Here is a 13,305-nt window from a genome sequence, read left to right on the forward strand (position 1 = left end):
GAAAACTTCTTTTTTTTTTGGAAACGGCCCGAAAAATTCATGCGCGCGCGGATGTCATCCATATAATCAAATCAACATGGCCTTACTTTAGATCATGGAGTCATGTTTAGATGAAATCTCTTGGCACGCTGATACAAAAGTCATTTTTGTTACAAAAGCCAAGTCAGGAATCAGGACCCCATGGGATTGTAGCTTAATGGTGCTTAAAACGGTATGTCATGCGGCATCGGTGAACTTCGGAATGTCGTTTCCGAGGATATACATGTAACTGTTAGTTGTTTTCCTGAACAAGACAACCTAACTCATAGGAAATTCAAACTACTAGATAAATTACTGTGAGATCATCGGATATTATCTCCGTAATTAATACAGCAGTAGAGTTTCCTGTTTACCTGTATGTCTATCAAACCTTCATGAAAGACAACCTATCAGTGTACCGCCTCATCACTTCGATCTATCTACCTCCTACAAATAAAAACTTGTTGCTTGTTGATACGCTGTGATCTGTGAAAAGACAATACGTTCATCTGTGGTTCAATTCGCGTCACCTGAGCTATGGCCAGCTATGTATTGGGGGTTTAACAGCATTCATAACTCCATTTGGGATGGAATTACGCAAGAAATCCACGCTTTTAATTAGCTGAGGGGAGGTAGCACCGCTCTGTGTTTAGGTTTAGCTCACGTTGGTCGTTTTTCAGCAGCCCGCCGCGGCCCTTGCGGTGGCAAGACATTCCACCGTAGGATCTGCTTGGAGATAAGCCGTAAGCCCGCCCCAACATCCACTGGTCGGTCCCCACTGTCAGGCATAGCCCCGGACCCGGACAGCGGTGCAGATTTACCAGAACAACGGGACAAAGCAAGGCCAATGGGGTAACTGAACTGGGGCAGGGCCAATGTAGCCCTGGCGCACAGAAGCTGGCCCGTAGCCCATCATGCCAACCGCCTGTGATGGGGTCAAAAACGCAGCAGAACTTGGCTGTCACGATCAACACATGCCACCCACAACATGTGCAGAATACATTGCACATTGGGGGCAAGGGGACACATGTACAGTGCCCTACTCATCACTAACTTGTGTTGACTTGTTTGTCTGATTATCCCCCAGTGCACGACTCATCACTGACAGACCGGGCCTGGCCCGCTACCGAGAAGTGTTCAGGTTATTTGACTTCTCTCTAGCATTCAGGAAGTTCATCGAACCCGCTCACTTCCGGTACCCATCCACATGTTCGGTCCCTCCACATCCAGGCATTGAGCTGGAGATCGCAAACTGTACTGTTACACGGAATGGCGATACAACTGGAGATTTTTGCATGGGCAGTGCTCACTGTTTGTGTCTACACTTCAGCAGGTAGGTTCTCCCAACTGTAATATACATGTATGTAAATTGTAATTACCGTAGAATCTGTCCACTTAGCACTCATCGGACCCAACAAGGAGACAGGACACGATTTACAATGTACCTCGAAGGTTAATAATTGTTGCGTTACTTAATGTAACGGTGTTTGTGGTTCAGCAGTTAGCATTATACATATGTAACAGAAGAAGCTATCGATAAGATTGTAATGAAATTTGGTATGTGGTTAGGTCTTGACCTATCCAGGAAGTGATGAGAGTTTGCACCACCTGGCACTTTCTTCTGGTACTGCAGCAACGTTTCAAAATTTGATATCTTGTGGTCTAACATGCTTAGTAGGATCATGATTTTTGGTGACAGGTACATGTAGGTCCTCAACATATAAACAAGCAGTGTAGGTTTGGACCCCCTAGCAGCTTTTTTGAACTGCAGGGGCCAAGTTTATTTGTGACTTTGAAAGACTAAATTGAGAAGAGGCAGGCATTGAGAAATGTTTGACAGATTGTTGTGATTTGTGGTATGTGGGTAGCTTAAGTAATGATTGACATAATTAAATGGTAATTATACAAATCATAAGACTAATGATTTGTATAATTAGCATTTAATTATGTCAATTATTACTTAATCAAGCTACCCACATACCACAAATCACAACAACCTGTTGTAATGTCAAACATTTCTCCATGCCTGCCCCTTCTAAAAATGTCTAGAATTTCTGCATTAATTATGTAAATTACCTAAGTTAATTTACATAATTAATGCAGAAATTCAAGACATTTGCTGCATTCCATTTTAAACTTGTAGCAATGGTAAATTATGTAACACAAACATCATTCAACATAAGTTATGCAAATCAGGGCACTTTTTCATATAGAATTAAAAAATTGCTCACCATACTAGTACTTATCGTAAACAATAGGGGTCCTTCTCAGTGTGAATTTTTAAAAAACCTTACAGTACATACCTGAAGGACGGTATGAGTCTAGTTACATATTATTCAGGGAATTCAGGCCAGAACTGACATAAAGAGTAGGGAATTTTTTTTTTATTATTTACAACATTTATAACAGTCTGTAACTTGCAAACCAGATTTGGGTAATATAAATTATAATTGTAGATAGGTTTCTTAGCTTTATCATCATGACAGTTTTAAAACTCATTCTATGTTGACCAATGTACATGTATCTGTTGTTGTACAGACAGTGGGAGTGTCTGTGCTCCCAGCACTGCTGCTGCTGCTGCAGAGGGGCGGAGCTGCAGCAGGAAGAGATGTACTGCAGACTCGGACTGCAGAGGGCGCAACAAGAGATGTCTGTGTGATGGTCCTTGTGGCATGAGCTGTGTTAACCCCAGTAAGACATCGGATATCAATTACCTCAGTGTTATGGACAGATGAGGAAGGCTTTAGTTAGTGCTCACTGATATGGAAGGATTGGGGTTAAGCCCTGGTCACAATCCGCCATACGTGCTTTTTGTCCGTACGTTTTTTGGGAGGCCACGTCTGCTACATTTGTCTGAAAACGTGCGTTGTATGCTCATAAGCTGTACAGGGCACGCACGTCGCACGTACGGGTGGTGAATCCGCAGACCGCACGCATGAAAAGTTTTGCATGCACTTAAAGTTTTTCGGTGTGTCTGCGTGCTCCCAAATCCGTAGGATTCCGTACGAAGGTGGTACTCACCACGCACAGATGCCCTACGTTTGCCCACGTTTTGGCGCGTAGACAGCACGCAGAAGCACATATGGCGGGTTGTGACCAAGGCTTTATGGGGGCCCCCATGCCCTTTTCCACAGAGCGAAATTGGCCATTTTAATTCTACGTAGAGCGTAGACAGACCAATGTAATTCAACGTTGAGCGTAATTGGCGCATTATGCATAGAGCGTAATTTGCAGTTTTGATTCCGAGTAATGCACTGTAGCTGCGTACCTGGAATTTATCGTAAAGCGTAATGGGTAGGCATATTTCAGTATAACACATAGCCGGCTCTTAGAATTTAGCATATAGTTTTGTTGCCACACACACACACCCCCCATATAGGCCCTTGTTAAACTTAAAGCAGAAGTTTCGTGTTCAAAATAGCATCAGTACCTAAGTACCTTCAGTACCTAAAAGTACTACAATGTAAATGTAGTAACAATCATGTGAAAATTAGCCACACAGTAGTATGTTTGTAGACTATTACATGTATCTCAAGAAAGCGGAATACATGTGTCACTCATATAAATACGCCTCATGTACCTTGTCATGTCATGTACTCACTCTAAAATTCATTTCTCAGTTGTTTGCCTTCATAATTTTTATTTCCCAATTATTATGACATCGAGATTCTACTTTTCTAGGAAAAGTATACATACAGTCATTGTACTTGACACTTCCAAGTTCTTTCTGGAGTAAATCCACTAGTTGTGATGTTTCCCATGATTTTTTCTGCCTGGTACTCCAAAGAAGTGTTTATTTTCCAGATGGTACATGTAGAGAGCCAGAGGCTCCTACCCATGGTGCAGTGTTGTTTGACCGGTTGACGTTTGGCGGTCTGGCGGTGTATTCCTGTGATGATGGACACGTGCTGTCTGAACAGGCCCAGCGACAGTGTACCGGTGACCGCGAGTGGACCTGGCAGGCCCCGGAGTGTATCAGAAACAGTAAAGGAACTTCACTTCAGTTTTTCACCAATATGTGAATATTATACATAATAAAGCCACACCAATTTGATTTGTTGGTTCGCTGATCTTTTTAGACAAAATATGAAGCGACAGGGCAAAAAAAAAGACCTAGTAGGCTAATCATTGATAGCCATATACCATATATTAGGCCACGACATCAACACACCAGGCTGGTTTATAATTCAAGTAATGAATTTTAAACCAATGCGTTGATAGATGGAAAAACTATCAACTAGGACAAGGAGCTTTCTTCAACTGTTTGGGCCAAAATATAACATTTTAAAATTGATTCAGAATTTTTTTTGTGTGTGAAATCAGAAAAAAAAATGAAGCACGCAATTAGTAATAACAAAAAATGGCTATCCGAGAACCAATTGATTAAAATAGTGTGGCCTAATCATTATATTCATTAACTTAAAGGTGACCCCTGTTCTTCTCCCACAATTTTGTAGCCACATGCAGTACATAAAATGACAGACCTGTTAAATTTCTGGACCATGACTTGAGTAAAACCTGACCCTTATCTCTGTAACACTGATTTTGGAAGAAGCAGATGTCTGTAGTATGAGAGACATTTCAATCATAATTTTTTTACAACATTAATATAATATTGATGGAATCTGGGTTAATTTTTCCAGTTGAAGGAACCACTAGATAATTTTTTTCTGTAAACTGCCTCACTGGTGGGATCACGTCGGCATTCGGCCGAGATACGCTGGGAGGGGGGCATCAGCAAGCAGGTCGTTGACCTCTGACATTAATAACATAAATGTATAGCTCAGGCGAATTGTGATGGGACCCGGTTTCAAAGGAATGTGTGGCACGTGGACCATATGTGAGGAATGCGAGTTACCCGAATCGCGATTCGGGTGACTTCACATAAACACGGCCTTAGGTGCACGGTGTCTCACCTGTTATTTCTCACCTGTATTTCTGCACATGTCCATGTAGGTACTACCTGTGGAGAGGCACCTGAAGTGGTCCATGCCATGTATGATGGAGAGAGACGCCGGGTTAGTTTCGATGTTGGGGAGAGACTGTTGTATCGCTGCAATAGTGGCTTTTACAGAATTGGCCAACCCTATATATACTGTGGGGAGAATGGCCAGTGGTCGTCAGTCCAACTGACATGCAAAGGTTTGTTACACTTCACTCTCTTATAATTAATGTAGATATAGAATACAACACGGGGTATTCTGTATCGACCGTGGTACCAGCCTGACTGCGCGTCGGAACGCCCGAAGGCCGGAGGGAGATCCGATCTGCGGGAGGGCTGGGACCAAGGGTGACGCGGAAATACACCGTGTTGTATTTTATTTATGAAAACACACCTTTCAATGCAAAATGAGCAAAAATTTGGTCTCCCTAAACCCAAAAAATGCGACAACATCAATTCCAATGTCCGAATTTTTTATTCAAATTTTCGAAAGCAGTGCAGGGCGAAACGCGTTCAAATTATTCCATGGAACATTCGGAAGCCCTGGCCGTATGCGGTAAGAACCACTAGTGTACCACTAGTTATCACACGGGCCGGAACACCCGTATCAAACGTAATTGTTTGTCCCAACCTACCAACAGCTAGCTGCAGACTGAATATCATAAAGATCCACCCTAGACTTCTTAAGTCAGGCTGTTCCCAAACAGGCTGACACACCACCCGAAAAATATAACCTTCTTGTCGAAGGTACATGTAAAATGCATAATTTCTTGTTGTACATTTATTTATTAATAGAACATGATTGTCATGTGTTGTGCGGTCACTAATTAACTAGCTAGCATGCCTTCTTATCACCAAGCACGGAGCTGTGGGAACCCTGGAGACATTGCTAATGGCAGGAGAGAAGGGCTGCTGTTCACCTACCCCAACCGTGTCACCTACCGCTGTAACCCCGGCTACACCCTGCAGGGCAGACCAGTCAGGGTGTGTCTGTCCACACAGCAGTGGAGCGGCTCACTGCCACACTGTCAACGTGAGAACATACTTGTATTCCTCTTAGGCCACACCAATTTAATTTCTTGGTTAACAGATTTTTCTAGAAAAATAATGGAGCGAGCAGGCAAAAAAAAATAAAAAATAAAAACAGACCTTAAGGCATCCTATTATGGCCCAAAATGGTATGATACTGAGCCACAAAGTCAACACACCAGGCTGGTTCAAATTTTAAACAATGAATTTTGAACTTTTGATGATGCCACTGCATTGAAAGATGGAATAACTGTAACAATAAGTTAACTAGGAAAAAAGGACTGTTTTCAACTGTTCAGGGCAAAATATGAGCATTTTGCAGTTGATTCTGAATTTTTGTTTTTATTTGCAAATCAGAGAAAATGAAGCGGGCAAATCCGTTAACCAAGAAATTGAATTGATGTGGCCTTAGATTATTAAATACACTAGTAGAGGGATAAGCATAATTTCCCATTGTTTGAAAAGTCTCTTTCAAAATCACCTGTGAAAACATGGCTGCCTTGTTGTTTTTATGTCATTGTTAGGGTTAGATGCTAATCCCCATTTTATCTATTGTTCAAAATGATGGTATCTGAGAGGTGTCAAGAAGGAATCTACAGCAGTTCTTTTTGGAGTCTCTTCTAATGGTGACAGATCTCGTCCAGCTCTCTTTTAGTCTTGTCCTTTGTGATGAGATCTCAATTGTCTGCTAAAGTACTCAAAGAGATTTATCCCTCTACTAGTGATAGGACTGGTTCTAATTCCTACATAATGATACAAGTTTTGATAGAACATACCTACCCCAACACTAAAATATTCTATTAAAAGAAATATATATATTATGAAATAAAACATATGTCAGAATTAGAACCAGTACCATATTTACATGAACAGTCCTTTTTGAAAGGTGACTGTGGTCCTAAACACTTGCAAAAAGCTGCTCATCTTTAATCTTGTCTGAGTACCCTACTGTGCACATTTTGTAACCAAGATTCTCCTGTAGCTGATCCAAATGGCGTTTTTCTTGTGTATAGTTAATAGTTTTAATAGTAGGAAAAATATCTGCATGCCTGTGAGGCTTGAAACTATATTTTAGAATGCAATGTTATGTTTCAAAAGAGAGCTAATGGCATTTAAAGCTTATTTTAAAGGTACTCATAAATCAGTCTAATTGCTGCTATTGCCAGTCAACCTCATTGTTTTATTTCATTACTGTAACGTTAACTTAAAAAAAATGTTTGTCTAATGATAATGAGATGTTTTGTCTTTGATGTAGCTGTGAGCTGCCCTGCTCTTGAGCATCCAGAAAACGGACACAGGTTTGGCACAGAGGTTACCTACAACAAGGTTGTGAAGTTTTCCTGCAGTACAGGGTACATCGTCAGGGGCTCCGCGGAGCGGACCTGTGGTGCTGATGGGACATGGTCTGGGGAGGAGGCCAGTTGTGCAGGTCAGGGGACATATAATTATACTATAATTAACAGTCATGAGGAAATAGGTACAGGAGTATTGTGGTTAGATTTGTTGGTACGCTCACTGAGCGACATATATTTGTATCAAATGTAATTTGGCATTTTGTATATGCTGCTAGTATGCACAAGGTGATGCACATTGTTTATTTTTACATAGCAGCACAGGTAGATTTATACATGTAGGTCATGTACCATTTCAGAAAACACACCTATCTTGATGTTCATAATAATGGTGGAACATGTGCTTAAAGGCATCCAGTGCAGTTTTTAGGGCTTGGAAACCCGATTTTTCAGAGCCAATACTAAGTATTCTACTCATTTATCTACATACTAAGATGAAACTACACTATCCAAATGTATATTTGGCCCTCGTGGAGCAAAAAAAAAACAAATTCTGATGGAAAATAGTTACTGGAAGGGCCCTTGGCTGATTTTTAGGGTACCACCCAGAAAATAAAGGACTCATCTTGGGGCTTGTTTCTGCAGTTTTAAAGCCAAAAGTATGAAATGCTGACTCAAATGGGCCTGTGTCAATATCACAAAGATTGCCTTATTCAGAATATTTCCAGTTTTGCTGCCCTGAAATCACATTGGATGCCTTTAATGTCATTGGCTGTTGTGGTCTCTGCTAATTGGGTTTTCTTCCAGCAGATGTTGGGTTATGTGTTGTTTTAACATCTCTTGTCAATCAGGTTGTCTAATGAGACCATCCGTTGCATCTGATGGGTCCTGGGTCCAATTGGGTCCATACATGTACTTTGAACAACCTTGCTGTTTTTGTCTTCACCTACAGTGTATAAAAAGGATATCAATTGAAGCTTAGCTACATTGTACACCACTACATGTATATCATTTACTTCACGTAGGATTGTGTCCTATAGATTCTTGTATCAAGTTTAAAATGGCTAAAAATTTTCAAGAACTAGGCAGGCATATATAATTATACGTTTCAGTGAGTGCTTCCTTCCAAATACGGATTAGTATTATTTTGTGTGGCTGACTTTTGAGTTTGATTATTTCACTTCCAAGTAGCATCAGTTGCATGGTGCCGATTCATAAATTCCGCAAAAAGCCAACATTTGCCTGCTTGTGGTAAACGTCGCTATGTACTGCCACAAATTCAGAATACTGGCTCTGTATTAATTCCTTGTGGTTTAGTTAGCATTTTTATTTTTTGGTTCGGACTTTTTTTTATTTTGCCCGTGCGCACTATTTGGGGGTCTTCAGAGGATGTCATCCATAGAATTAAGTCGGTGTGGCCTTATACAATTCCCTCCAAAGTTTCAATACACGATAACCAAAACAAGTCCGTAAATCTAATTTTTTTTTTGTTTTTAATGTTCACAGTTATAAACTGTGGAGAGCCTGATCCAGTGTGGAATGGATATTGGGAAGGCAGGGACTATGGCCACCGTGCTGAAATCAGCTTCTCCTGTCGACGTGGATTTCTCCATGTTGGAGCCACATCAGCTGTTTGTCAAGATGATGAAACCTGGTCCTCCCCATCTCCACACTGCTTTGGTAGGTCCTTATTTCTTGTTCAGTCAATTAAATATTTTTATTACTAATATGTATATGCTGCATATTGTGCTTTAGTTTGTTGTAACTTCTTAAATTATAATATGAATTGTAATCACACTAAATGTAGCCTGACTAATCGCGCTCCTGGCGACCAGCCCCCCAAAGTTGCCGGGGTGGGGGTCATTAACCTCCGGCCAAGAGCTTGTGTAACACAGGCTAACACTAATAAATGCATATGGCACACAACAAGGTTTATTCCGTATAACCAGAGATACCAGCCCAAACACAGGTCAAAGAGGGAAGTGGAATACACCGTCATTTTTTAAAATGTGTAGCGGTAGTTGTAGTATGTCCTACCCACCCGAGAAAACACAAAATACAGTGCCCCTAAAGCAAAAAAAAAACGTGAGAACATCATTTCCAAGTTCCAAATCCAATTGGCAAATTTTCGAAACTGCACACGTAAAGAGCGTTTGAATTTAATCTGATATTTCTATGGAACTTTAAAGCCTGCATGATAACCAAAATAGAGCCTGTGATATCACTAGTTATCACATGGCCTGGAACTCCCATATCAAACGTTAATGCATCCCCCGTACAAATGTATGACATACATGTAATACAAGCACAGTTACTGTTACAGTAGCACACTGCTCAATATATTAGACATGAACAATTTTAATATGTAATGTGTCAAGGCTTTAAGTGTCATGACTACATGATTTCTATTCCCACCAGGTAAATGTGAGATAGAGCGGCCACCTTCACACGGCTCCTTCTCCAGCAGGGTGTACTCAGGACAGCTGCTGTCACATGGAGACAGCGTGGAGGTCACGTGTGATGCAGGGTATCAGCTGGAGGGAGACAGGCGGGTAACATGTGACAACGGAACCCTGGCATTACCAGCGTGCAACCCCCGTATGTTACAGTCCACAGTCTTATATTCTGTATTTCATGTCTTTCACTAGAGATACATATTACTTTATGGTGTTAAGCTGCCATGATTGTACGGTGCTGTATAGCTGGCTGTATAGCTGGCTGTACTTGTAAAGGTGAGGACGGTCGTTGTTCATATTTAGTGGATGGGTTGGGGTAAAAAAGAGGAAGGTCAAATTCAATAATAGGCCTTCTAGCAGGTACCTATGGTACTGCAGCATAGCTTCAGGGCCTTGAGGTCCCCTTGGGCAGGTGGTCACCATGGACAGGTTGCTTAATGCTTGCGGCATCGGGGAAAATTTGGGAGACTGAGAAAAAGTAGTCACCACGGCCAGGTGGCCAGCTTGAAGAGGTGGTCACCTTGGCAGGTTTGACTGTAGTTGTACAACATGACTTGTTTCTGTTTCAGGCCCGTGTGATGGCATGCCTGTACTTGATGATGGTGAAGTAGAAGTGACAGGTCTGGCCCATGGCAGTCTGGCGACTTTTAGCTGTGTACGCGGCTTCCGACTGGATGGTCCACGACAGACAACGTGTTATCTTGGAAGCTGGAGAACACTGCCTTCCTGCCAACCTAGTACGTCAACTTGTATCTACGTAATACATGTACATAATGGGCCTTACTTGTCTCAGTATATAATTTATTATTACATAAATTTAATGTAACTTCTTAGGAAGGAAAATTCTGTCACATATCCTGTATTTTGGTTCCACATGTCAGTGGTAGCGTGCGTAGTCCAGTGGTTAGCGATCCTGCCTCTGGACTAAGAGGTTGGGAGTTCGAATCCCGGCTGTTGTCGCTCACCCAACATGCACGCTACTGTTTAGGATCGCAGTCCTTAGGACGGGACGTTAAGCCTTGTCGAAAAGGGAATTTCCCGGGTACAATGAACCTGTAAATACTGTACATAGTGTCTGTCTTCTCTGTCACGACCAGTGGAAGATTAGCTCTTCAATGAGCTAAACTGGCTCAAGATCACTTTCACTTTCTGTTGGTTAAGAGTGTTCCTGACTCCCTACCATAAACTCCCTACCATAAACTTAGCATGAAAGTTCATTTGAGTTGGTATAATTCTAAATTACCTAATGAGAAATAGACTGCTTTCCAACTCCTGCTGCTAATGCTGAGTGAGAGCTGACATAGATTTTTTTAAAAAATTACTGAAATTTTCAACAGAATATCTTCATCAGTATTTATGAGCCAAGTATTGTAGACATAATTATGATTTTTCAACACTTTGTTGTGACGTCTGAGCACTGGCAACACTGCTATGATGCATGCATGTTGAGCCTTCTCCTATACATGCATATTAAGCAAATGAATGCAAAATTGGTGCCAAATGGCTACCCTTAATCAGGGAAAAGGTTATTATAAAGACTTTTATGTACATTGTAAACGTCAATTAGTAACCTATATCAACATGACATTGTGTAGTTTTGTAGGGTACATGTATACGGTTACATTTTGTAGATGTTATGATCTGCTTGACTGCTCACAATTTCAGTCACCTTTTCATGTAGGTCTCAGGTGGTAATGGGATTAAATCAAGGGGGGCCCGCTTGCCCTTTTCCGTAGAGTGTAATCGGCAGTTCTAATTCTACGTAGAGCGTAGACGGCCCGCTCTAATTCAACGTAGTGTGTAATTGCCGCATTTTGCGTAGAGCGTATTCGCCATTTTACGTAGTGCATTGTAGCCACTTGGAATTCAGCGTAGATTGTTGTCAGGACCCCCCCCCCTTGCAGGCCCCCATCAAGGGGGGAATGGCACAAGGGAGGGGGATCATTCTGACAATTTTGGTGGTAGCTTTGGTACTTTTTTCATATTTTTATGTTTCTAACCTCTGGAAACAGTGATGTACATATTAACATTTGTACTACATAACATTTGTATGTACTACCTAGTAATTTTTGTGGTGTCTTTTCTATCAGTCTTGTGCCCACAACTTGATGAGATAGTGGACGATGCCCGGATCCATCTGCTGAGAGATGGTTCGTATGAAAGCTTCTTCCAAAAGAACGACCTGAAACAAGGAGCAGAGGTCCTCATATCCTGCGCACCTGGCACCACTCTGCAGGGACCGCGGAAGGCTGAGTGTGATGATGGACAGTGGGTGTACAGAGCAGGGCAGGGACAGCCAGTCTGCTCACCAGGTAAAAATCTACTCTGTCTCTGGTACTGACATCAGTTTGCAGCAACATCTGTATGAGCCCTCACTGGAAGATTTACCCTTTTGGGCTAAAGGGCATCAAAAATAAAGAGAAATCCCCAGCTAAGGCAACACCAATATAATTTGTTGTTTTTCAGATTTTTTTTTGTTAAAATATGAAGCGACAGGGCTAAATTTAAAAGGCACCCCATGTTACAATATGAGCCATAAAGTGAACATACCAGGCTGGTTTATAATTAAAACATTATATAGATTTGAACTTTTGATGAAACAAAATTGCATTGTTACGTTGAAAAACTTTAACAACTAGGAAGAAAAGGACTTTTTTCAACCGTTAGGGCCAAAATATGCTATGTCTTTCATTGAGCATTGCAGTTGATTTAGAACCAAAAAAATGTTTTTTTTCCAAATCAGAAGAAATTGGCCAGGACGAATCCGAGAAACAACAAATTAATAAAATAACTTGGTGTGGCCTAAATACATGTGAAAGTTGAGTTATTATTTTGGGTATAAAAATCCTTGTTAAAATGTTTCCAATTGCAACTGTGACTATTCCTAAGAGCAGAAATTGCCATGGATGCCAACAAAACAAATTTGTCATGATTTTTCATGAGAAATGCAGAGAAGTCATGGTTTTCCAAATGTGTTTTTCCATAGATCCGTGCCCTGTAAACGGGGTGAACATTCAGAGTGACCATCCTGATGAAGTTAGACATGCGGAGAGAGTGACGTTCCGATGTGCTGATGGTTTTGAAGTGGAGCCTGGACAGACACAGATAACCCTGACCTGTGAGAGAGGACAGTGGACACCGCAGAATCCCACATGCACTGAAGGTGAGCTGTGCATTGTCAGACTCAGAATTGTCTAGAGTTAGGTCTACAGTTAGTAGGTGTAACAAGTCGATTGGTGTAATGTAGCCAGCTGCCGCTGCGCCACGTGCCTGCGAAGCTGGTGTGTCACGCTGAAAGGTGGTTATACATTGTACCTGCTATACAGATACAGAATGATACAGATCTGATACAGATTCTGAATTCTATTGCAGCAGTACACTTTGGTTCATTTCTTGAACACACATACATGTAGTTGGAACAGACGGAGTCAGTTCTAATTATTTTCCTCTGATTTTTTCTGTTTCTTTTCAGTTTAATATACTGTTACTAAAAATCAGGTAGAAACTCTGTATACAGTGGAATTCAATTCTTTGCTGCCTTTTTTTCACAGTTGACAGAATTTGTTTT

At 41.3% G+C, this 13,305-nt stretch overlaps 1 protein-coding gene across 1 annotated transcript; it reads left to right on the forward strand.

Annotated features, from left to right (window-relative positions):
* Nucleotides 1–806: 806 nt before the first annotated feature.
* Nucleotides 807–12,900, forward strand: LOC109483054 (protein lev-9-like; the record flags this gene model as incomplete). Its single annotated transcript, XM_019786010.1, has 11 exons — nt 807–1,351; nt 2,557–2,709; nt 3,823–4,002; nt 4,975–5,160; nt 5,820–5,993; nt 7,245–7,418; nt 8,788–8,961; nt 9,700–9,879; nt 10,307–10,474; nt 11,828–12,049; nt 12,724–12,900. Coding segments are annotated over exons 1-11 (1,852 nt in total), but the record flags the coding sequence as incomplete, so codon positions are not given.
* Nucleotides 12,901–13,305: the final 405 nt, after the last annotated feature.

Source organism: Branchiostoma belcheri, unplaced genomic scaffold, assembly GCF_001625305.1.
Source record: "Branchiostoma belcheri isolate BF01 breed outbred unplaced genomic scaffold, Haploidv18h27 scaffold62, whole genome shotgun sequence".
In the NCBI taxonomy this organism is placed as follows: Eukaryota; Metazoa; Chordata; class Leptocardii; order Amphioxiformes; family Branchiostomatidae; genus Branchiostoma; species Branchiostoma belcheri.